Here is a 24781-nt window from a genome sequence, read left to right as displayed (position 1 = left end):
AAAATTAACCCCTTACAGTAGCGATTATTTGCTCTTTTTGTACTTTATTTTTTATTTTTTTTAACCTTAAGTTACTAAACATCTCAGGCCTGGGTTCACACCTCTGTTTTTTGGTGCTTTTTGCAGGAAAACACTACAGTTCATTTACATGTTTTCCTTTGGGACACATTCACATCCATGATTTTTTTCAGCTGCTGCGTATTTGGAAAGGGCAAGGACTTTTTAACGCCAAACTGTGCCATTTTGTTTTTTTTCGGTTCAATATACTTCAATGGAGAGGCTGCAGAAGAGCATATAATGTGTTTTTGCGGCAATTTGTGTTTTGTAATCTGCACAACAACAAATTGGCCCAAAAAATAAGGCTATTATCCCAGGGGTTGACAATTCCCAGGCGTCAGGTCGCAATTGCGACAAGAAATTGTGACCTGGCGCCCGCGGCGGCCGATAATTGAGGCCGCGGCCTCAATTATCGATTGCGCTGCGGGGGCGCACGGAGGCACAGGATGCTGTGTCTCCGTGCGCCCCAGCCACGGCCGGAATTGAGGCCGCGGCATTGTGAAGTTCCTCTGTGTCCTTCTGTGAGCTGGCGCCATCTGGTGGTGGCCATTGGCATTACAAATTAAACAGCAATTCTAAAAGTGTAATTTTTCACTATTTTCACTGCCATCTCCTTCCCTCTAATTAGAACCCCCAAACATTATATATATTTTTTATTCTAACACCCTAGAGAATAAAATGGCGATCGTTGCAATACTTTGTCACGCCGTATTTGCGCAGCAGTCTTACATGCGCACTTTTTTGGGAAAAAAAAAACATTTTTTTTAATTAAAAAAAATAAGACAGTAAAGTTATCCCAATTTTTTTTATATTGTCAAAAGATAATGTTACGCCGAGTAAATTGATACCCAACATGTCACGCTTCAAAATTGCATCCGCTCGTGGAATAGACGACGTTTAAAAAATTCTACAAGTTGCATGTTTTGAGTTACAGAGAGGAGGTCTAGGGCTAGAATTATTGCTCTCGCTCTAAAGATCATGGCGATACCTCACGTGTGGTTTGAATACCGTTTACATATGCAGGCGCTACTCGGGTATGTGTTCGCTTCTGCGCGGGAGCTTGGTGGGACGGAGCGCGTTTTTTGGCTCCTAACTTTTTTTTTTTTTTAGCTGGCTCATAGATTCCAAGCAAATTTGTCAAACCCTGATATAAGCCTGATTGGTGGAGTGCCGTAGAGATGGCGGTTGTTCTGGAATGTTCTCCTCTCTACACAGAGAAATGCTGGAGCTCTTTCGAAGTGACCATCGGGTTCTTGGTCACCTCCCGGACTAAGGCCTGTCTTCCCCGTTTGCTCAGTTTGGCCGGTGGCCTGCTCTTGGAAGAATCATGGTGGTTCCAAACTTCTTCCATTTACGGATGATGGAGGCCACTTTTCTCGGTTATGTACCCTTCCCCTGATTTGTGCCTTGATACAATCCTGTCTTTGAGGTCTACAGACAATTCGTCAATTTGGCTTTGTGCTCTGACATGCACTGTTAACTGTGGGACCTTAGACAAGCGTGGAAAAAACATGAAATACCCCCTCAAGGGTGGGACTTTATAAGTGACACAAACACGTGAATGAGTAGAAAAATATATAGCAAATTTATTTAAACAATTCAAGTCAGGACATCATATAGTGTCCTAGCAAGGATAAAAGACCACATGCAAGTGGTATACAGATCCTATTTGTAAAGCAATAAAATAGACATGAGACAAAAATTGGTCCAACCCGACAGCCGTTTCGGTATCTGTGATCCTTCTTCAAGGGGTATTACAGATGATCATTGTGTCAGAGAAATACATGTCTATTAGAAAAGAGATATATGAGGCGTGTGGGCGGAGCCTAGCGGAGCGGTAATGCTGGGCTAGAGCTCTGCTCCGTGCAGGAGATAAACCCGCAAATAAAAGACGGACCGATCCGTCATAACGAACGGGGATACCGGAACGGAATTCGGGAAGGTGAGAGGCACAGAACGGTATAAGATGGTGCTGGGAGGAAGCAGGGGGAAAAGTAAAAACGGCAACACAAACGGCGCTCAGCATCCTAAGAGCGCAGCAGTGAAAAAGGCGCCAATTACCTCAGGTGAATTCTCCTCAGAGGTAGTGAGGAGGAAAAAATCGCTATCAAAGCCAGAGAAGCAAATGGCTTCCCGCAGTATTACAGCAACTGATAGTGAAGGAGAGGACACGTCAGAGAAGCCTTTATCTTTATTAAGACAAGATGCAGCGGTCCCCTCAGGTCTTTTACAGCAATTTGAAAAGATGCTTCACAGAGCGCTGAAAGTTACCTCAGACCAGATAACAGCCAATCTCACCAAGGAAATTAGAGACCTTGGGGGCCGCACAGAGGCCCTTGAATCAAAAATGGACGAAATTGAGGTATTCACACAAGAATGTTTGACTGAAATTGATACCCTTAAGGAAGAAAATGTAACCCTGCAAAACAGACTTGAAGATTTTGAAAACAGAGCCAGGAGGTCCAATATAAGGTTTAGGGGACTGCCTGAATCAATTATTGACCTGCCCGGAACCATATTGGCACTTTGTCAGGAACTGCTGCCTGGTATACCCGTAAGCAGACTGGAAATGGACAGAGTCCACAGGGCTCTTGCCCCCAGGAAAGCGGATGGACCACCTAGGGATATTATAGCCAAATTCCATTTTTACAAAACCAAAGAATTAATAATGGAAACCACCAGAGAAAAAAAGAAATTATCCTTTCAGGGGCACGACTTTCAGATTTTTGCGGACATTTCCCAGCTGACAATAAACAAGAGAAGGGCTATGAAACCCCTTCTTCAAGAATTACAGCATCGCCAAATTAAATACCAGTGGGGTTTCCCCTTCTCCCTGAGGTTCACTCTTCAAGGTACCAAAATAGTGTGCAGAACCCCGGATCAGCTTCACCAAGCACTTATTGATTTCAAAATAATTGAAAATCCACCAACAGCGCATGCTGCGCGCAGAAGATCTGCATCCTCCTCTCCTCACAACACTTCTCCTAAGCAGGACCACGTTAACGGCATCCATCAAATACACAAGCGTGGCAGATTTGTGGCTCAAGAGCAAGCACAAGATCAGGAAGATACTATGGACTGATTCCACTGGGCAAGATACTACTTTTTTCCCTCTACCTTAGGGCAGGAACCTGTTCATCTGCAGTTTACAAAGCACAAGGCAATTACAAGGACCAATCCTTTTTTTTTGTTCTCTTTTTTTCTACCTCTTTTCTTCCTTTTTATATATTTTTTTTTCTTAATACTCTCTCCTACGTTACAACCATTATTATATCCAAAGCCCACATAGGAGGGATTACTAACATGCATGGGATTTTTTTTTTTTTTTTTTTTTTTCACAAGTGGTTCAGCTTCCTCACACCACAAGATTAGTCACTCCCCTCCCCTTTTCAGGGGACCAATTAACCCAACAGCCAGACTGTATATTACCTACAATACTTTCTGTCTTTTACCAATCTCTCACTAGGACATTCCACTCTAACCCATCCTTTCCTAGTACCTTACTTGTAATCTACTACCTTTATGATAATTCTTCCCTGCTTAATGGGCTAGAGAAGCCACCATCCAGGTTTTATACAGAGTGGAGTTTCGCTTTACTCTCTCTCCCCCTTTTCCTTAATATCCAATAGTTCTTCTTATATTACACAATACAGTTACCCCGTAAATAATAGGAGTTATTAGTAATGTTGTACATTTAGTACCCATTATGGGTACTTATAGGAAATTTTTTTTTGGACGCGGGTCTCCATGGCACGGATAATACATGTGCCACATTTGGCTCCCCTCTGACCCCCGCAATAATAAGCGGAGGCCAGACGTGGGCCCTTTTTCCCCTGACCGGGTATTTCCCTCCCGGTCACGGGCCAGTTCGGAACATTTTTTATACATTCAGATGCTTGTTTGTTATTTTATCAGTAACATTTTGTTTTCTTTTTTGAAGGTAATCACTTTCCTGAACCCCTCCTTTCCTCTTCTTCCCCCCTCTGCAAGGACCAGACCGGGTAATCGTTGTACAGGCTCACATGGTAAGAGATGCGGAATGATTAGGCTACCATGGCTCCTTTAAATGTACTATCACTGAATGTGCAGGGTCTAAATGTTCCACAAAAACGAGTAAAGGCTTTCAGATATTTTCAAGCCAAAAAAGCACATGTGGTATGCTTGCAGGAAACCCACTTCACCCCTACCACCACTCCAAAATATTTTCATGCTTCCTACCCTCAAGTTTATACTGCGTCTGCTGCATCTAAAAAACGGGGCACCCTAATTGCCTTTCATAGGTCTACACAATTTACGGTAAAGTCTGAAATAAAGGACCCAGAGGGTCGCTATATCATACTAACAGGTCATATAATGGACGCCGCAGTAACTGTTGTGTCATATTATGCTCCCAATCAGAACCCACTCCCATTTATGTCGCACTTATTTCAAATGGTAAACACGCACAAATTTGGCTCCCTCCTTATTTGCGGGGATTCTAATCAGGTTCTCCTCCCTTTTTTGGACAGAACCCCCTACTCCCCTCCGAAAAAACAGGTCAAATGGACCCTCTCCAACTTACTATCTAAATACAATCTAGTGGACTCCTGGAGGGAATTGAACCCCACCAGGCGCTCTTACACATATTTCTCGAATCCTCATCAATTGTCTAGCCGTATTGATCACATTTTTTTGACAATAGGTATGCTGCCGGAGGTACTTGACTCCGGCATCGTTCCTATTCCTTGGTCGGACCACAACGCTGTCCTTACCACTCTAGCCTCGACTATTCCCAAAAAACATGACTCCACATGGTACCTGCCAGATATAATTCTCAAACACCCATCTTATAAAATGGTAATAGAGCAAAGCCTAAAGGAATACCTGACACTTAATACAACCCCGGAAATCTCGCCACTAACACTGTGGGAAGCGCACAAACCAGTGCTGAGAGGAATAATACAAAAACAGTACGGTATCCTTAAAAGGGAACGCAAGCAACTAGCAAATAAACTTGAACTGGAGCACAACTTGGCGTTCATGGCCTTTCAACATAACCACTCACCCAAAACAAAAGCCCGTCTCGACAAGGCAAGAACGGAATATGACCTATTCCTCACGGAATCTGCCAATAAATCACTGTATAGGACGAAACATTTTTTTTTTACAAACATGCTAACAAATCAGGCTCACTCCTAGCAAGATCACTTAATTCGATCAATAAATCACATAAACCCATTCATTTAAAAATTGCAAAGAATAACATTTCTAGTAACCCGATCAAAATAGTGCAAAAATTTAGCACGCACCTTAAAAAATTGTACTCCGAAAATAAGGTGTTCAACTCACAGGAAGCTGATACCTTCTTTTCCGATCTGCAGTTACCGAGTTTGAGCGACTCCCAAAACGCACTTTTAGAAGAACCCATAACACCAACAGACATTCAGGCGGCCATCAAAGACCTCAAAATAAATAAAAGACCAGGTCCAGATGGGTTTACTGCACGTTACTATACAACGCTACAGGAACATATCTCCTCCACAATGGCTGATGCCTTTAATGATCTATTGCAACATAAATCCTTTAGACAATCCCTTACGGCCACGATATGTATGATACCCAAACCGCACTCAGATGCTACCCTTAGTGAAAACTACCGCCCGATTTCCATGCTTAACACGGACATTAAAATACTAGGCAAAGTCCTAGCCAGCAGACTGAACAAAATTATTGGATCATTGATTCATAGGGATCAAGTGGGTTTCATGCCCAATAGACAAGCAGGGGACAACATTCGAAGGGTCAGTCTATTAGCACACTTTGCAAGAAAGAGGAAAATTCCAGCATGTTTCTTATCACTAGATATAAGACAAGCCTTTGACTCCGTCTCTTGGTCATACCTAGAGTACTCATTGTTGAAATGGGGCTTTGGTCCCAATTTCATACGGTGGGTTCTACAGTTATATAAAAATCCGAAAGCGTATGTTAAATATGCAGGATATAAATCAGATGCATTCTCCATACAAAGAGGCACCAGACAAGGCTGTCCATTATCCCCTTTATTGTTCGCACTCCTTATAGAACCTCTGGCCCAAAAAATAAGAGCAGACCCCAAGGTAATGGGTATTGAATTGGGCGGTGTAAAACACAAATTATGTCTATATGCGGACGACATCTTGTTGTTCCTCTCATCTCCACAAGTCTCTGGTCCCAACTTAACACCAATTTTGCACCATTTTGCATCTTTCTCGGGATTAGCGATAAACCCTAAGAAATGCATGGCCCTTAACGTTTCACTATCCAGAATGGAATTGGAAGCGGCGAAAGTGGGTCTTCCCTTCGAGTGGCCAGCCAAAAGCATCCCCTATTTAGGAATACACCTCACAGCTGACATATTAGATCTATACTCATACAATTATCCTGCACTTTTGAAACACATAACAAATCTTTTACACTCGTGGGCTCAAATCCCCTTATCCTGGTTCGGTAGAATTAATGCAACAAAAATGACAATATTGCCCAAGCTCTTATACCTCTTCAGGGTTCTCCCTATACCCATTCCTGCACATTTTATTAGAACAGTACAAAAACGGGTCTCCACTTTCGTCTGGGGTTCTTCCAAGCCAAGAATTAAATCACAAGTCTTACATCTCCCCAAGACGGCAGGTGGACTCGGCTATCCCAATTTTGCCCGATATTACCAAGCAGCGCAACTGGCGATGTTAACAAAATATCATGCCAAAACTGAGGTGCCACTTTGGGTTTCAATAGAAGCAGTGGAAAGTGACCCTATTTCTATATCTAACTTATTGTGGATCTCTCCAAAGTTACGTAAGCATATTACCAACCCAGTCACGAAACACTCACTTTCCTTATGGGATGCACTTAAATCCAAACATCATCTATTGTCTCCTTTAACCCCATTACTGTCCTTTAATAAAAACCCGGCATTCTACCCAGCTTGGGTCTTTCCCAATTCCTTCAAAGAATGGGTGGATAGGGACTGTACACTCAAATACAAATTTTTTGATTCAATGTCAATGACCCCCTTTCCATCTATGTGTACAACGTATGGAATACCACCGAAGGAAATCTTTAGATATTTACAGATTAAAAAATTTTTCCAACCCCCTACTAACTCAGCATACTTGCCGAACAAATTCACAGTTTTTGAAAATATATGTGATAAGAATCCCCACGCTAGAAAAGTGATTTCAGCCCTATACTCGCAGCTACTTTCGCAACCAGACAAAGGGAAACTATTATATGTTCGTAAATGGGAGGAGGACCTGGGCACAGAATTGAATGAGAGGGAGTGGGAGCAAATATGGACCAATACTAAAACAGCCTCTTCTAATGTGCTAGCAGCGGAAACGAACTATAAAGTATTATCTAGGTGGTATTTGGTGCCGGCAAGAGTTGCTAAATTCTCTGGTAATTATTCTGATCAATGCTTCAGGGGTTGTTCTGGTACGGGAACATATATTCATATATGGTGGTCGTGCCCAAAGGCTCAGGTATTTTGGTCAGAAGTTTTCCAAACAATAGAAGCCCTCATTAATTCTTCCCTTCCTATGGATCCAAAATTGGCATTACTTAATTTAAAGCCACACAATATGTCACACATGCAATTCAACCTGATTAGACAGCTCCTTACGGCAGCAAAACAAACGATAGCGAAAGCATGGAGATCGCCTGATTTACATATGAGCGAAGCTCTCAATAGAATGAACACAGCAATGAAGTTTGCCAAAATGTCGGCCATTGAGTCGGATACGATCACCAGATTTGAATGTATATGGGAACCCTGGATTAAACTCACAATGCAGAACACATTTGTTAATGCGGTAATGATGCCATGGTAGTCCAGTCATTGAATAGGCAGCCTGATTTATCTAATCAAAATGTAGATGGATCCCCGGTCTGGTCCTGCAGAGCTCCCCATCCCTTTCTCCTTCCCTTACCTTCCCTCCTTTAATTTAATGTTTTATAATTTTCCTTTTTATTTTTTACATTATTACCTCGCATCTGCGACTTCTATTTACCTAAGCTATTAGGAAAATACAACACTATCTAGATGCCTATAACGTCTTGGAAACAGTACAACGCCTGGACCGAAGTTCATATGTCAAGCTGCAAGACCTCTGATATCCAGACAAATGTGTTGTTGGACTTAATTGTTTATCTTTCCAGTTTATTTTGAGTTAATTTTCATGAGCGAAGTTCAGATGTGATGTGGATGTTATGCGTAATTATATAGTACTTCAGTATTTTCCTATGTATATGTTAATATTATCTGAAAATTCTGTATACTTGTTGCTACTTTTACACAATAAAGATATATTGACACGGAAAAAAAAAAAAAAAAAAAAAAAAAGAGATATATACACATATTACATAGAAAAAATTCAACTTAAACAATATTTACAACTCAAGTGACCGAAATTGTTAAAAACATGGGGAAGGGGAGACAAGAAAAGGACAGCCATACAACTATGTCATTTATCAAAACAGATATGAGCTACTTACAGTCAATAAGATCTGTAGATAGAATCCTGTCTCAGTGTGAAAGTACGCCAAAAACAAGGGGAGAATGCTGTATATGGAGATCAATGTCTGTGTTCACGGGGAGGATATACAATCATAGCCTACCAAAAAGATCCACGCCTAGGGAAGGAAGGGAAAGAGGAAAGAGGGGAAAAAAGAAAAAAAAAATATATATATATATATATATATATATATATATATATATATATATATATATATATATATATATATATATATATATATATATATATATATATAATATGTATATATCATTATTTGTTGCATTCAAAGAGTTAAATGCAGACACACATTTATAGCAAAGAAGAGTAACCCCATAGAGCTGGTAATCCAAAAATGGAGAGTAACTTACCAGATATGGAAATCCATATAGGAGAGGGTATGCATGTGCCAGAGAACAAAAGTTCAGCCACAAGGAGACAAACTACCCAGATTATCCTATGTTTCAGGAAGGGTGGATTGCTGGGTGATCGCAGGCAGAGATCACTGGAAAAAGGAATTTAGGAGTATATATAAATAATATGTATGGCTAGTCTGGTGAAGTGTGCATAAAGGCACAGCACCAAAAACAAACAATAAGCCAAACATCAACAACCAGTGGTCCTACCTGCATGTGAGAAGTCTCCATAAGTCCAGCAGACGCCATGACAGTCAGAGACAATAGTGTCTGCAATGGGCTTAAATAGAGTCCATTGGTGGCTATCGCGCATGCGCGCGCGCACGTGCTGCGTAGTGACGCAATTGCGTCTTGGAAAAAAAAAAAAAAAACGGGATGGGCTTGAATAGAGTATATTAGCGGCATAGGCGCATGCGCGCGCTTAGACAAGCGTGTGCCTTTCCAAATCGTGTCTGATCAACTGAATTTCCCACAGGTGGACTCCAATCAAGTAGTAGAAACATCTCCAAGGATCAGTAGTGAAAGCAGGAAAGCATGTTGTCATTAATGGGGTATTTGTAGAATTTCTAGGAAAATAATAAATTTGAATCCATTATGGAATAAGGCGGTAAAATAACAAAATGTGAAACGCTGTGAATACTTTCTGAATGCACTGTAATTTAAGAAAAGGCAAAAGTTCTCACCATTCCCTTCTCTACTAATAAAATGTTTTTGTTTTTATCGATGTCCCTGTTAACCACTTGCTTACTGGGCACATAAACCCCCTTCGTGCCCAGGCGAAATTTCAGCTTCCGGCACTGCGTCGCTTTATCTGACATTTGCGCGGTCGTGCGACGTGGCTCCCAAACAAAATTGACGTCCTTTTTTCCCCACAAATAGAGCTTTATTTTGGTGGTATTTGATCTCCTCTGCGGTTTTTATTTTTTGCGCTATAAACAAAAAAAGAGCGACAATTTAAAAAATATATATATATTTTTTACTTGTTGATATAATAAATATCCCAATTTTTTTTTTTTTTTAAAAACTATTTTTTTCTCAGTTAAGGCTGTATTTTTGTAAAAAAAAAAAAAAAAAAAATCGCAATAAGCGACTGGTTTGCACAAAAGTTATAGCGCCTACAAAATGCGTAACAGAATTATGATTTTTTTTTTTTTTTTACTAGTAATGGTGCCGATCTGCGATTTTTATTGAGACTGCGATATTGCCGCGGACGTATCGGACACTTTTGACACAAATTTGGGGCCATTCATTTATACAGCGATCAGTGCTAAAAAAAATGCACTAATTACTGTATAAATGTGACTGTCAGGGAAGGGGTTAACACTAGGGGGTGAGGAAGGGGTTAAATGTGTATCCTGGGTGTGTTCTAACTGTGTGGGGGGAGGGGGGTGACTGGGGGAGGTGACCGATGCTGTGTCTCTATGTACAAGAGACACAGATCGGTCTCCTCTCCTCTGACAGCACGTGGAGCTCTGTGTTTACACACAGAGCTCCACGTCCCTGCTGTCACCTGCCGTGTCACCGACTATCGCATGTACCCGGCGGACATCGCGGCCGCCAGGTACACGCATCGGCAATGCGCCGGGACAGTGTTTACCCGCCGCGCGCCCCCCAGTGGCCCGCGCGGGTAATGCACATAAAAGGACGTCTAAAGACGTCCACTCGGCACTTGAGAGCCGCGCTGTGGACGTCTTTTGTCTATATCGTGGATCTCAAGTGGTTAAAGAGTTTAACCTTTTTTTTACTTTTGTCATTTTGAGAAGAAATCTCCCCAACAGATAAAAACCTGTAACTATAATTTTTCTGGCTCTATTCAAAACCAAATAAAAAGCTTTAGCTAGGCTTTAACCACTTGCCGACCGTCTTCCGCATATATACTGCGGCAAGGAGGCTTGGCTGCGCAAAATCTGTGCATGTGGTATTGCACACCGCGGGTTAAGTGGGTTCAGCGTCTGCCAGCCAATGACGATCGTAGTACAGAGGGCAGAACGGGGATTTGCTTATGTAAACAAGGCAGATCCCCGTTCTGACAGGGGACAACTCGGATCTGCTGTTCCCAGTGATCAGGAACAGCTATCTGTGTTGTCCCAGTAAACCCATCCCCCACACAGAACACACTCAGGGAGCAGTTAACCCCTTAATCAGCCCCTATTGTTAACCCTTTGCTGCCAGTGTCATTTATACATTGATCAGTGCATTTTTTTTTTTTTTTTTTTTTAAGCACTGATCACTGTAATAATGTCACTGGTCCCCAAAGTGCCATTGGGGGTCAGATTTGTCCACTGCAATGTCCTGGTAAACATCGCAGATCGCCGCAATTACTAGTAAAAACAATAAAAAAAAGTCCCTAAATCTATCCCCTATTTGGTAGTCGCTATAACTTTTGCGCAAACCAATCAATATACGCTTATTGCGGTATGTATTCTGCTATATATTTTTGGTATAAAAAATAGATGTATTGCAGGAAATTTAATATAATTTTTTTATTTCTTTTAATTGGCCAGTCTTTTTATTTTGAGTGCTATAAAAAAAAAAACTGCAATGGTGGTCTAATACCACCAAAAGAAAGCTACTATTTGTGGGGATTTTTGTTTTGTTTGGGTAGAGCGTCGCACGGCCGCGCAATTGGCAGTTAAAACGACAGTGCCATATCGCAAAAAATGGCCTGGTCATTAAGGGGGCAAGTCCTTCCGGAGCTGAAGTGGTTAGTGTGTGTGTGTCCTAGGCAAAATGAAAAAATAAAATAAAAATCAGTACATATTTGCTGTACATGCATATTTCCTTGTGTGGTATCACCTTAAAAACACTGCAAGTACATAAAAAAAAACCTTAACCTACCAGAAATCCTGTGTGGTTCTCTTTTCCTGTTTGAGATGACAACAATCCTGCCTCTGCTGCACTGAAATCCCAACCCCCATTATCTGCATACCATAAGATGGTGTTTTTTTGTAGTCCAGAATAGCTCAGGTGAGGCTGATAACATTGGTTGGTATTTAAAGCGGAGTTCCGGCCACAATTTCACTTTTTAAATATAAATACCCCTGTAATACGCAAGCTTAATGTATTCTAGTAAAGTTAGTCTGTAAACTAAGGTCCGTTTTGTTAGGTTTTTACAGCATTTAGACACTTTATAAAATAGAAATTGACTGGGGCCACCTTAAGTGTGGGCATCATGAAGCCAGACTGTATGACTTCCTGGATTTCAGCCTTGCAGTTCTCGCACATGCTCAGTGCTTCACAAGCAGTGTAATAGGTTTCAAATCAGGTTTCAATAGCAACGGGAGTGTCAGAGAAAGTTGCCGCCCCTTATCTATGCAAACCTCTCCTCTCCTCCCCTCCTCCTTCCAGGAACCAGTAAATATAAGAAATAATTTGTTCCTGTGCAGATATATCTACATAACAAAATTATATATATATATATATATATATATATATATATATATATATATATATATATATATATCTCTCTTGTTATATATGTGGTGTGTATACATATACTAGACATGTGCACTGTCAATAAATTCATTTTGTTTAGTTCCGTTTCGCATTAGCCGTTATTTCGTATTTTGTGCCCGAAACTCAATTAGGATTCGTACGAAATACGAATTTTCGTTAGATTCGTTCACTTTTCATAATTACCAACATTCGTTATGTACCCCTGCTATGCTCATTATGAGGGGTTCCCACCATCCCTGTGCTGTGCTGAATTCCTGGGACTGCACACCTGCTATGCTCATTATGAGGGGTTCTCACCATCCCTGTGCTGTGCTCATTATGAGGGGTTCTCACCATCCCTGTGCTGTGCTGACTTCCTGGGGCTGTAGGGATGGTGGAAACCCCTCCATAATGAGCACAGCAGGGGTACAGCCACAGGAAGTCAGCACAGCACAGGGATGGTGGGAACCCCTCATAATGAGCACAGCACAGGGATGGTGGGAACCCCTCATAATGAGCACAGCACAGGGATGGTGGCAACCCCTCATAATGAGCACAGCAGAAGTACAGACCCGGGAACTCGGCACAGGGATGGTGGGAACCCCTCATAATGAGCACAGCAGAAGTACAAACCCAGGAAGTCAGCACAGGGATGGTGGGAACCCCTCATAATGAGCACAGCAGAAGTACAAACCCAGGACGTCAGCACAGCACAGGGATGGTGGGAACCCCTCATGAAGGGTTCCCACCATCCCTGTTTTGTGCTGAGTTCCTGGATTTGTACTTCTGCTGTGCTCATTATGAGGGGTTCCCACCATCCCTGTGCTGTGCTGAGTTCCTCCTGCTTCCTCCTTCCCCCAGCACATTGCCACCATAACATAGCGCACCGCATCGGTCCAGCACACCGCGTCGATCCCAGCACATCGCAGCACAGTGCATCGTCCCCAGCACATCGCATTGCACCCTGCCAAATTGCATCACATCGCACCAGCACATTGCAATGCCCCCCCAGCACATCGCATTGCCCCGCCAAATTGCATCACATTGCACCAGCACATTGCATCGCCCCACCACTAAATCGCATTGCCCCAGCACATTGCATCACCCCGCCACCAAATCGCATCGCCCCAGCAAATCACATTGCCCCCTCCCAAATTGCATTGCATCACACCAGCAGATTGCATCGCCCCCCACCGAATCGCATCATCACTGCACATTGCATTGCCCCCCGCCAAATTGCATCACATCGCACCAGCACATTGCAATACCCCCCACCAAATCACATTGCCCCAGCACATCGCATTGCCCCCACCAAATCGCATCGCCCCCCTCCAAATCGCATGACATCACACCAAATCGCATGGCCCCAGCACATTGCATCAGCCCCCCCCCCCGCCAAATCGCATTACCCCAGAACATTGCATCGACCCCTCGCCACAGCACATTGTATCGCCCCTCGCCAAGTTGCATAGCCCCAGCACATTGCATCGCCCCAACACATTGCATTGCCCCCGCCAAATCGCATAGCCCCCAGCACATGGATGCGTTTTACTGGCACAGTGAGACAGCGTTGGGCAGCGTTTGGCACAGTGGATGCGTTTGACGGGCACAGTGAGGCAGTGTTTGATGGCACAGTAAGGCAGCAGTTTTTTTTACTCAAACTTTCATTGTAGTGAGGCAGCAGTTTGATGGCAAAGTGGCTGCGTTTGCTGGGTGCAGTGGCAGCGTATATGATAGCGCAGTGCTTGCTATCTCCCACCAACACTCCTCGTCCCCCCCTGCCGATTACATAATTAGTGCGGTGGGCGGGGCTGTTAACCATCTCTCCGCCTCCGCCCGCTCGAGATTACCATGTCCCCGCCTCCGCCCGTCCGTCCGCTCCCTCGAGATAAACATGTCTCCGCCCGCTCCCTTGATATTAACATGCCTCCGCTCGCTCGATATTACCATGTCTCCGCCTCCGCCCGCCCGCGAATCTCGCGATACTTCAGGCCAGCAACCTTGTCTCCTGGGATTGATGATAAACATCTCCCAGGAGGCATAGCAGCGCTGGAAAACGCGGCGAGGCAGCTGCCGCCGCGGCGGGAGATATAAACGATTCGGGATAACACTGTGAGTTTTTTTTTTTTTTTAAACATGCCAAATATATTTAAGGGGCCAGTATCAAATAGGATTCTATAAAGTTAAAAAAGAGGGTGGAACTCCTAACTTCTGCAAAACATGGCACAAAAAACTTTTTGGTAAGTAAAAAAAATAATATATATTTTCCCTTCCTGTCCATATGCACGCAATACACCTAGCAGTTGTGAAAGCTACGCACTAGCTTCTGATTGAAAATACAATTGTATGTAACTGGAGTAACCATAGAAATCTCTACCCACTGGTTCAGTTGTTTCCCAATTTTGAGCAACCAAATTTAATTTATATAGAACATCAATTAAAAAACCGGAGGGTTGTGGTTCGTTTTTCTTTTCCAACTTTAATAAAAGCTTGTGAAAAGGTATCAAAATGGCCATGTATGGTCTTGATTACCATCTGACTTTTTTTTTTTTTTTGTTCCTCAATTCAAAACTAGCCATGTCAAACTTCAATGTGTTTTTTTTTTTTTTTTTTTTCCAAGGTCCTGCTTCTCAGCTCCCAACCAACGACAGCAGTTTGGTTCAAAACAGCTACGATACCATAGAAGGTGGCGGATACATGGGTAAGCGCTCAAATTTTGTGTTGTCAGACTGCTTGAATCAAATAACACTAGCTTGTCAGCCATTTCAAATATTAAAAACACAATGTAAAGGAAAAATGGATTTTAACGGTGCAATGTAGTCAAGTAATGATGAGAGTACATAATATAAAAAGTTTTAATAGCATTTTTAATTTAAAAGGATTTTCATGAAACAATAGACAAGAAAAATAGGCGGTGATTCTGTTTTAAAATGGTGGTCACAAAAAGCAGATGAGGTTAAAAGCAAGATACATGCACATTATCCCAACATGTTTCACTATGATGCTGCTTCAGGGAATGTGCAAGAGAAATCAATGCCATCAAGTGTAACTGTACAAAGATGGGAGACAAAAGAAACCGGGTAATCATGAGAAAAAAATCTGTGTTACTAGTAAACACAGAAAAAAAGAGCACGCTGTGGACTGTGGAACACGGCAAAAATAAGTTTTACTTACTGTACTTTAAAAGCAATAGGAGCAATACACAGGGCAGAAGGTGATTTAGAGACAGCCCGCCAAACGCTATTGGCAGGGTGTCAGTCTAAAATACAAAGTGGAACAGGGTGAAAAAACAATTAAATATTTTTGTTTCATTGTGAATGTTTAGAAGGAAAATTAGTGAATTGGTCCCACCTAGCTAGTGGGTCATAAATGAGAGACCGTATAAATTTAAAAATACTTAATGGGAGTTGCCAGTTTTAGAAAAAAATCTGAGGACAAATGTGTCTATATAAATATACAATGAGGCATATAAACTATGTCAAGTTAGAGATATTAACTAGCGCAACCATTCAAAGCATTAAGATGAAAAATGCAGGGGCTGTATTTGTATTCGAGCAGAGTGGTGAAAACAAAGCCGGTATAACGGGGTGAAAATAAGCTTGCCAATAAATTGAAAAACGGGAGCATAGTCTGGCCCTCCAGCTCTGGCGTAGAAAGAGCCAGTGTGGCCGGTTAAATAGTGTCCTCCATCGAATCTGCATCCTTTTTACTGTCTAATCCACCTTCAGTGTATTACCATCTTTCTCCACCCCATTTGTGCCGTGGGTGGTTTTGGGAGGATCTCGTGCTGATCGCTATCTCCTGTTGGAGCTGGTGCTCCGATCGGCCCCTTGCCACCGCACGGCACCCTGGGTGTTGTAGTTGCTTGGCATTTCAGTGCTCCCTGGGCATGCGCATAGGTAATCACCTGTCCGCATTGAGTCTTTTTTCCCTTTCTACTTGACATACTACCTTATTGGGATGTGGTGCCAATTTGATTGGGTGCTTCACCATTTATCGGACACAACTTCTGTGATTAAAAACACAATACTACACTAACCACGCTTGTGCCACAATAGTTTCCTAGTTTTTAACAGCCATGTTGGGAGGCACCACAAGTTGCATACTATCTTGGCTAGCTAGAAAGCACTCTGCCTTTTCTAAATTTGTTCTACTAGAAGCCAGTCTTGCGTGACTTTTCAGACCAAGCCCTCTATCTACCATTTTAACTAGAGGGCACTTATTGGCTACTAAGGGCCCGATTCATAAAGTTGTGATATGGCCTTACCACAGCCATATCGCTGCTCAAGATAAAAAAAATAAAAAAAACACGAAAAAAAGCTATTGCATGTTTATAAATGACTGTACTGCACATTCATGCTCTACAAATGCATATTGCACTCTACTAGCCTTGGGAGTTTAAAGCAGAGTTCCACCCAAAAGTGGAATTTCAGCAGCTGCAGTATGTGTAGCTGCTGGCTTCTAATTTTTGCAGGGGTGGGCAGACCACCTCTTTAACTGCTTCAATACCGGGCACTTTTACCCCCTTCCTGCCCAGGCCAATTTTCAGCTTTTAGCGCTGTCGCACCCACCGTCATGCGACGGAGCTGCGGTGCGGCTCTTGTTTTGGGATGACGTCGTCCCAGAACGGCTGCCCTTGCACGCCCCCCGCAGTGCGGTGAACATGGTCGTGCTGTGTTGCTAGGACACAGCACAACAGCGATCTCTGTAAAGAGCCGCGGCTCTTTAACAATGTGATCGGCTGTGTCCAATCACAGCCGGTCACATGTAAACACGGAGATCCAGGTAATCTGTGCTCCTCGCCTCACACTGACAGTGTGATGAAGAGAGACAATCAGCGACTTAATCAGGGCACTAATCAGTGCCCTGATTAAAATAGCGCCACCAGTGCCACCAATTGATGCCCACAAATGCCACCAATCAGTACCAATTAGTGATGCCAGTCGATGCTGGCTGTCAGTGCCATCCGTCAATGTCCATCAGTGCCCATAAGTACGGCATATTGGTGCCTCCTCATCAGTGAAGGAGAAAAAATACTTGTTTACAAAATTTACTGATGAAAACGAAAACTTTTTTTTTTTTTTTTTCAAAAATGTTGTAGAAAATAAAAAACCCAGCAGTGATTAAATACCACAAAAATAAATCTGTGTGTGTGAAGAAAATAACAGTTTAACATGGTTACAGTATAGCATGACCGTGCAATTGTCTTTAAAGGTGTGACAGCGCTGGAAGCTGAAAAATGGCTTGGTCAGGAAGGGAGTTAAGTGCCCCTGTATTGAGGTGGTTAATCGCCACTGGGTTTTTTTCTGACAAGTGTAAAAACTTAATGTAAAAAAAAAAAATGTCTGTCCTAGTTTCTGATTTCCTCTCTCTCTCTTTCTCTTTCTCTTTCTCTTTCTCTTTCTCTTTCTCTTTCTCTTTCTCTTTCTCTTTCTCTTTCTCTTTCTCTTTCTCTCTCTCTCTCTCTCTCTCTCTCTCTCTCTCTCTCTCTCTCCATGAGTGATGGTGACTTGCCAGCCTTCAACTATTGTAAACTATTGGTGCAAGACCTTCAGCTGTGCCCTGCTTGTTAAATTGTCTGTTTTTATTGGAATAATTGTTTTCTCATTTGTTCATGGATGGACACAGCTCCTTTATTCTTGACAGTAGGTTATATGCTGTCTATCAGGAGAGGACTAGGCAGACATGTTAAAAACATGTAACCACAGCAAGGCTAAACAGTACCGCCCAGGGGGCAGTGCCTCTGGCAATAACCCCTCACCCTGCATCTAGAAGCTCATGTCAGTTTTTTTCTGCCTAGTATAGGAGAAGCACCTGGCTCCCGGGTGGGACCATTGGTCCTGGAGATTTTTGACCCTTTTCTACTTTTTTGATCCTGTGATCTACTATCAACTGCCGGCTGGGTGACAGGCTGGATAATATAGCTCCTTGTAGTCTCCCCAGTCCGGCCATCGAGCGTGAGCAAACCTTTAGCTACGTGCTGGGTCGGCCACTACATACCCCATTGCTCCAGGGGTGGCTGGTGAGCTATATGCTCCGGGGCACACATATGACCGGGCTACTGCTGTCCGAAGGTTGATTAGGGGGTCTCTCTCTCTTTCCTCTCTCCCTTCCCCTTCCCTCCTCCCCATGCATCGGTAGGCTGGGCCTGCTGTGTACCTGACTGGGGGGCTCCGGGTCCTGACTGAGGGCTGCGCTGGGTGTCCGGGGTCCGCTCTCAGTTGTGGGTTGTTGCCTGGCCTGCCATGTGGGGGGCCTCCGCACGGAGGCCCATCGTGTTCGCGGCTATTTCGTTTACCTCAAGGACGATCAGCGGCCATTTTGAATGAGCCGGTGGCCATTTTCTTGTAGCCCTAGCTTGGTTTTGGCTCTAGTGCTGAAATATTTCTTTCTGAACGGCACGAACAGCACAGAACACCTCCGACGCAGGAGAATACCTCAGGCACAGACAGTGCAAGAGACAGAGTGGAACACGGCGCTAAGCAGTACCTGGGTCAGGGTGGCGAGTCCTCTGGGGGGGCCCCTCGGTCTGTAAGCAGCTAGGAGGGGTGGACCTTTTGTATACCTTGCCTTTAGTCCCTAAGTGGCTGTCAGGCGAGTGTGGGTCAGCATGGCGTCAGAAGCTGGCGTTTTCTTCCCCAGACATTCCTGTGGTAGCAACCGGTGCCCCTGCACCTGTGGTGCCTGTGGACGCTTTGTCGGCGGTCCTGGAATCCTTTGTTGCCAGGGTGGGCGCAAGGGGGATACAAAGTGCACCCTTTCCACCACCATCTTCTGGGGAAAGCTCTGATTCAGACTCGGGGCCCTGCTGTGGCACATGGCCCCTGTTCTGACGTGTCAGAGGATGCGGACCAGGACCATTCAGACAGTGAGGAGGACTCCGTGTCCGGGTCGGCGCAGGAAAAGGCGCTTGTTGGAGCACTTATCACCGCAGCGCAGGAGACCCTCAAACGGGAGGATACGGCAGGGCATCTACTGAGGTGTTGGTCCCTTTTGGGTCCCACATGCCGGCCCACACTGCTAAGGTGTTTCCCTACCTAACTTATTTTGACAAGTTTATATACAAATAATGGGAATGACCGCAGAGGGCCTTTTCGGTCCCAAAACACATGGCGGTCCGTTACCCCTTTTGAGGAGAGTCTCCTGAAAAAATGGACATCTCCCCTGATTGTGGACCCCCTGGTATCCAGGTTAAACAAGAAAACCACGATTCCGGTAGAGGGGACCCCTGCCTTTAAGGACCCTGCAGATAGGAGGGGGGCTGAGGCGGTGACCCGGCCCATGTTCACGGTGCTAGGGTCAGCATTGCGGCCAGTGTTGGCCACGGCTCTAGTGTCACAGACACTTACAGAATGGGCAAAGTTGTTGCACCGTGAGTTGGAAAAGCAACAGGCATGCCTGATCTGCGTGGAACTGGCTGACCAGTTGGTGCATGGCCTTAAGTATGTCTGCGATGTGGCCTTAAATACAGCTCCCTTTCTTTCCAGAGCCTCAGTATCTGCTGTGGTGCTCCGTTGCCTGATTTGGCTGAAATGTTGGTCCGCCGACCAGACTTCAAAAAAGTCTGGTCGAAGCCTCGCTTAATGACATTATTAAAAATACCACTGGGGTAAGAGCACGCTGCTCCCACAATCCAGAAAAGGTAAGAAGCCACGCCGTAGGCCAGGGCCCTCCTTTTCCGCCCAGAAGCGTCTTTTTCGTCAGTCCGGGCCCGCAGGTAATCGTTCCTAGGCCGACAAGGGGCCAGCTGAGGGACAGAAGCGTCCCTGGGTTCGCAAGCCTGCAAACACATTTGCGACAGCATGAAGGTTTGCCCCTGCCTGACTTTCGGGTGGGGGGGGTCGCCTTTGCGAGTTTGCAGCTCGATGGACCTTCCACCTTCAGTGGGTTTGCGAAGTGGTTTTATCAGGGTAGAAGATAGTTTCTTTATTGTCCACCAAACAGATTTTTTTTTTTTTCCCTCAAACCCCTATCTTCTTCTGGCTCGTCGGAACGCCCTGTTTGGGGCAGTACAGGACCTGCTGAGGCGGGGGGGGTAATAGTGCCTGTGCCGGGAAAGGTTTCAGGGATTCTACTCCAATCTGTTTGTAGTCCCAAAAAAAGGACAGGGTCCGTCCGATTCTGGATCTCAAGGCCCTCAAAACCTTTGTAAAAGTAGGAAGGTTCAGAATGGAGTCAGTTCGCTCTGTGGTTGCTTCTCTCTATCCAGGGATTTTCTGGCATCCTTGGACATCAAGGACCCATACTTGCATGTCCTCATGCAAGTCGGGCATCAAAACTTTCTGCAAATTTGCAGTCGGGGATTACTACCAATTTGTGGCTCTTCTTTTTGGCCTGGCGTCGGCACCAAGGGTTTTCACCAAGGTGCTCGCCCCGATTCTGTCTCTGCTGAGACTGAGAGGAATCGCTTTAGTGGGCTGCATGGACGACTTTCTTCCGAGAGCAGCTTCAGACTCAGAATTAGAGGAGGAAGTGGCGGTCTTCAGTCAGACTCTTCAAGTGTTTGGTTGGGTACTGAACCTCCAGAAGTCGGTGTTGGCGCCGACTCAGCGCCTGGAGTACCTGGGCTTGATCCTGGACTCCTCTGAGGCAAGGGTTTTTCTCCCTTTGGAAAAGTTGCGGACTCTTCAGACTGCGGTGAAGCTGTTGACATCCCGCAGGTGGTCATCGCTGTACTTTTGCATGCAAGTCCTGGGTCTCATGGTAGCCACCTTTTTGAGGCGGTACCATATGCTCAATTCCTCACTCGATTCTTGCAAAAAGAGGACCTGTCCAAATGGGACAAAACTCTGTGGTCTCTGGATTGTCAAATCGGGGTGAGCCAGGTAGTCAGGGCTTCCCTGGTATGGTGGCTGAAGTCTCCTGCCCTTCAGTCCGGGAATTCGTTCTTTCCCTTTCACTGGATGGTGATCACAACGGACGCCAGCCTGACCTTTTGGGGCGTACAGTCGACACGGGGTCGCTGGACGAATCCCGCCTGCCAATCAATGTGCTGGAACTTCAGGCAATCAGGCAGTGCCTCTCCACATGGTCACAAAAGCTGCAGGGATGTCCAGTCAGGATCCAGTCGGACAATGCCACGGCGGTGGCGTATGTCAACCATCAAGGAGGAACACGAAGCTCGGCTGCAGCATTGGAGGTCGCTTGCATCCTGCGGTGGGCAGAGTGGAGCGTGCCGGCTCTGTCGGCCGTATACATTGCAGGCATAGAAAACGGGCAGGCAGATTACCTAAGTTACCAGATGCTGGACCAAGGAGAATGGTCGCTACACCCGGATGTGTTTCGACTCCTTTCCAGGAGATGGGGCACTCCAGATGTGGATTTCCTGGCTTCTCGACTCAATCGGAAGGTGTTGAGGTTTGTGGCCAGATCCAAAGATCCCTGGGTGGACGCGCCAGACGCGTTGGCTCCGTGGGGACAGTATCGGCTGATCTATGCCTATTCCCTCGCTAAAACGTCTTCCTCGTCTGCTCCGCAGAGTGGAGACCAAGGAAATTACAGTGATTCTAATTGGCCCAGATTGGCCTCGGCGTCCCTGGTATGCCGACCTCGTACGCCTGGTGGCTGCTGCTTCTTGGCGACTGCCAATGCGAGATTGCCTTCTGTCGCAAGGTCCTATACTTCATCCTGCTTACAGTCGCTGGCTTTTGGCATGGCTGTTGAAAATCGGGTACTAAGGGAATGAGGCCTGTCGGACTCGGTAGTTTCTACCATGCTGAGGGCACAGAAGTAATCTTATTGGAATATATATCATCGCACGTGGAAGGCATACATCTCTATGTGCGAGGAGATGGAGTGGCATTCATGGACATATTCGGTTTCCAGGATCCTGCTGTTTTTACAGCGTGGAGTGGATCAAAACTTGCCCTAAGCACCATTAAGGGGCAGATTTCAGCCTTAGCTGTTTTCTTTCAATGACCCTTGGCGGCTCATCCACTCCACTGGTGAGTACGTTTGTGCTAGGGGGTTCGACATGTGGCCCCTCCAGTTCGTCCACCACTACCTCCGTGGGATTTGAATCTGGTGCTCTTGGTACTTCAGAAACCTCCTTTTGAGAACATCAGAGATTCCCCTTTTTGAGGCTCTCTGGAAGTAGCCTTTCTGGTGGCTATTACATCAGTCAGGCGGGTTTCTGAGCTGGCTGCCTTGTCTTGCAAGTCTCTCCCTACTTGATCCTCCACAAGGATAAGGCGGTGCAACGCCCGCAGCCTTCGTTTCTTCCGAAGGTTGTTTTCGGCTTTTTATCTAAATGAGGACATTGTGCTTCCATCCTTGTGTCCTCGGCCGTCGCACCCCAAAGAGGTTGCTTTGAATTCCTTGGATGTGGTCCGGGCTTTGCGGGTGTATATGTCTGCTACGGAGGTCAGACTCACTGTTTGTATCGGTGACTGGTCCAAAGAAAGGCCTGGCGGTCTCGTCGGCCACCATTTCTCGGTGGATCAGACAGAACGCGATTCAAACTTATGCCCTAAAATGGCAGGCACCTCCCTTCCCTGCCTCCTGGGCCTTCCGACATCAAGCGTCTGTCTCGCAGGTGTGTAAGGCAGCAACCTGGTCGTCCGTTTACACTTTCACTAAGTTTTACAAGGTTGATGTGCATGCGTCTGCGGATGCTTGCTTCAGCTGCAAAGTTTTGCATGCGGCTGTTTAAGGTTACAGCTCCTCCGTTGAGGAGCTTTGACTGTTTTGGGTGGAAGTTTGTTTGCTTGCTGTTCCTACCCCTCGTTTTTTTGACACTCCCTACTGTCAAGAATAAAGGAGCTGTGTCCGTCCATGAACGAAAGAGAAAATAGGATTTTTGTACTCACCGTAAAATTCTTTTTCTCTGAAGTTCATGGATGGACACAGCACCCACCCCTCCTTATGTTTGTACTGCTTTTTGACGAACTGAGCTGCTAGATGCAGGGTAAGGAGTTATAGCCAGAGGGACCGCCCCCTGGACGCTACTGTTCAGCCTTGCTGTGGTTCCATATTTTTAACTGTTTAACATGTCTACCTAATCCTCTCCTGATAGACGGCATATAACCCCTACTGTCAAAAATAAAGGTGCTGTGTCCGTCCATGAACTTCAGAGAAAAGGATTTTACGGTGAGTACAAAAATCCTATTTTTTTTTTTTTTTTTTCCCCTTTTCACAGGGATGGTTCATCCAGCTCAGCCTCCTCCACTGCCTCAGAATCCTAAAATCACCAGGAATGCATACCCGACGCTACCTCCAGGGTACCAGAACGCTTTTCCACCAGGAGGTCCAACTTTAACAACTGCTACTCAGCGATATCCTACTCCACCGCAGCCAATGCCTCAGGTAGTATACAAAATAAGACACTTGTCTTTTATGAGTGTTTGCATTACATGAAAAATTGTTCTTTGGCATAAGGGATAGCTGGATGTACTAATTTTCTCACAGCATTGAATATGCTTGCATTTAAATATATCAAGATTTTGCTAGTGATGTGACGGATTTAACTTTTTGAGATCATTTAAGGATTTTTAATTTTTTTTTGCATGTGATCAATAGTGTGCATTAGCATTACATATGCTTGCTGTGCCATTGCATAGGTTTTCAGTCTTCTGAGCAACCAAATTATTTCCATTTCTCAATAAAAAGGTTAAAGTATATGGGCAAAATTAAAAATATACACATGAAACCGTAACTCAATTATATTACACATTGATTCTGCTAGTGAATCCATTATTATCCCTCCTCCCTTAGCAGGCCAAGTTGTTCAGCAAAGGTGGCATTTACAGGGTTTGGGTCAAACCATTTAACACTGACACGGGCACTTACAATGTTCACTTTTTTTATTCACATAGTAGGTAACTTTTTCCCAAAAGAATAAAAAAAAACACTGTTACTATAACTGCCTAAAATGTGTTGGCTGGAGTTGGGCTATCATTTGACATATTTGATTCCAAATATTTTATTGAAATTTTTGAATAAGAACAAAAATGAATATAACAAATTCACATTGTGTAACAAACGATAATGGATGCAATAAATACCATAGATGGCATTGAATAATCAGATTAATAACTTTGCTATATATAGTAAGTTGTACAGAAAATGGGGGGGGGAAAGAAAAGAAAAAAAAGAGGGGGGGGGGTAGGGAAAAAGAGGGGAAGTGAAGAGAAGTGGGATAGAAGTCATGCAATACATTGTGAAATAAAAGTAGAACATACAAGATAGCAATCAATCTGAGAATGTTATGAAGAAGCATTAGATAAGCGACGAAATTCTGCAGTAACCTTAGAATTCAGCCAACACGCCCATTTATCATAAAATTTAGTGGGAGTGTCTTTCGTCTGACAGATTAGATTTTCCATGTCGGCAATATGTTCAATTTTTCTC

The 24781-nt window shown here is 44.5% G+C and overlaps 1 protein-coding gene and 1 long non-coding RNA gene across 2 annotated transcripts in view; one reads left to right on the top strand and one right to left on the bottom strand.

The window, feature by feature from the left end:
* The window catches only part of SEC24A (SEC24 homolog A, COPII coat complex component), a 321040-nt gene that overhangs the window by 138010 nt on the left and 158249 nt on the right, over positions 1-24781 (top strand). The window contains 2 exon segments of the mRNA XM_040344770.1: positions 15054-15134; positions 23571-23737. Of these exon segments, the coding sequence (XP_040200704.1) occupies positions 15054-15134; positions 23571-23737 (248 nt within the window).
* On the bottom strand, positions 1620-8654 carry LOC120932420. Its single transcript, XR_005747984.1, has 2 exons — positions 8566-8654; positions 1620-1845 (listed from the first exon to the last, which is right to left on the bottom strand). It is a non-coding gene; the product is annotated as an uncharacterized LOC120932420 (long non-coding RNA).

The sequence above is a fragment of the Rana temporaria genome, chromosome 3, assembly GCF_905171775.1.
Source record: "Rana temporaria chromosome 3, aRanTem1.1, whole genome shotgun sequence".
In the NCBI taxonomy this organism is placed as follows: domain Eukaryota; kingdom Metazoa; phylum Chordata; class Amphibia; order Anura; family Ranidae; genus Rana; species Rana temporaria.
The sequence above is the reverse complement of the archived record's forward strand: the minus strand, read 5'-3'. Positions and strand labels throughout refer to the sequence as shown.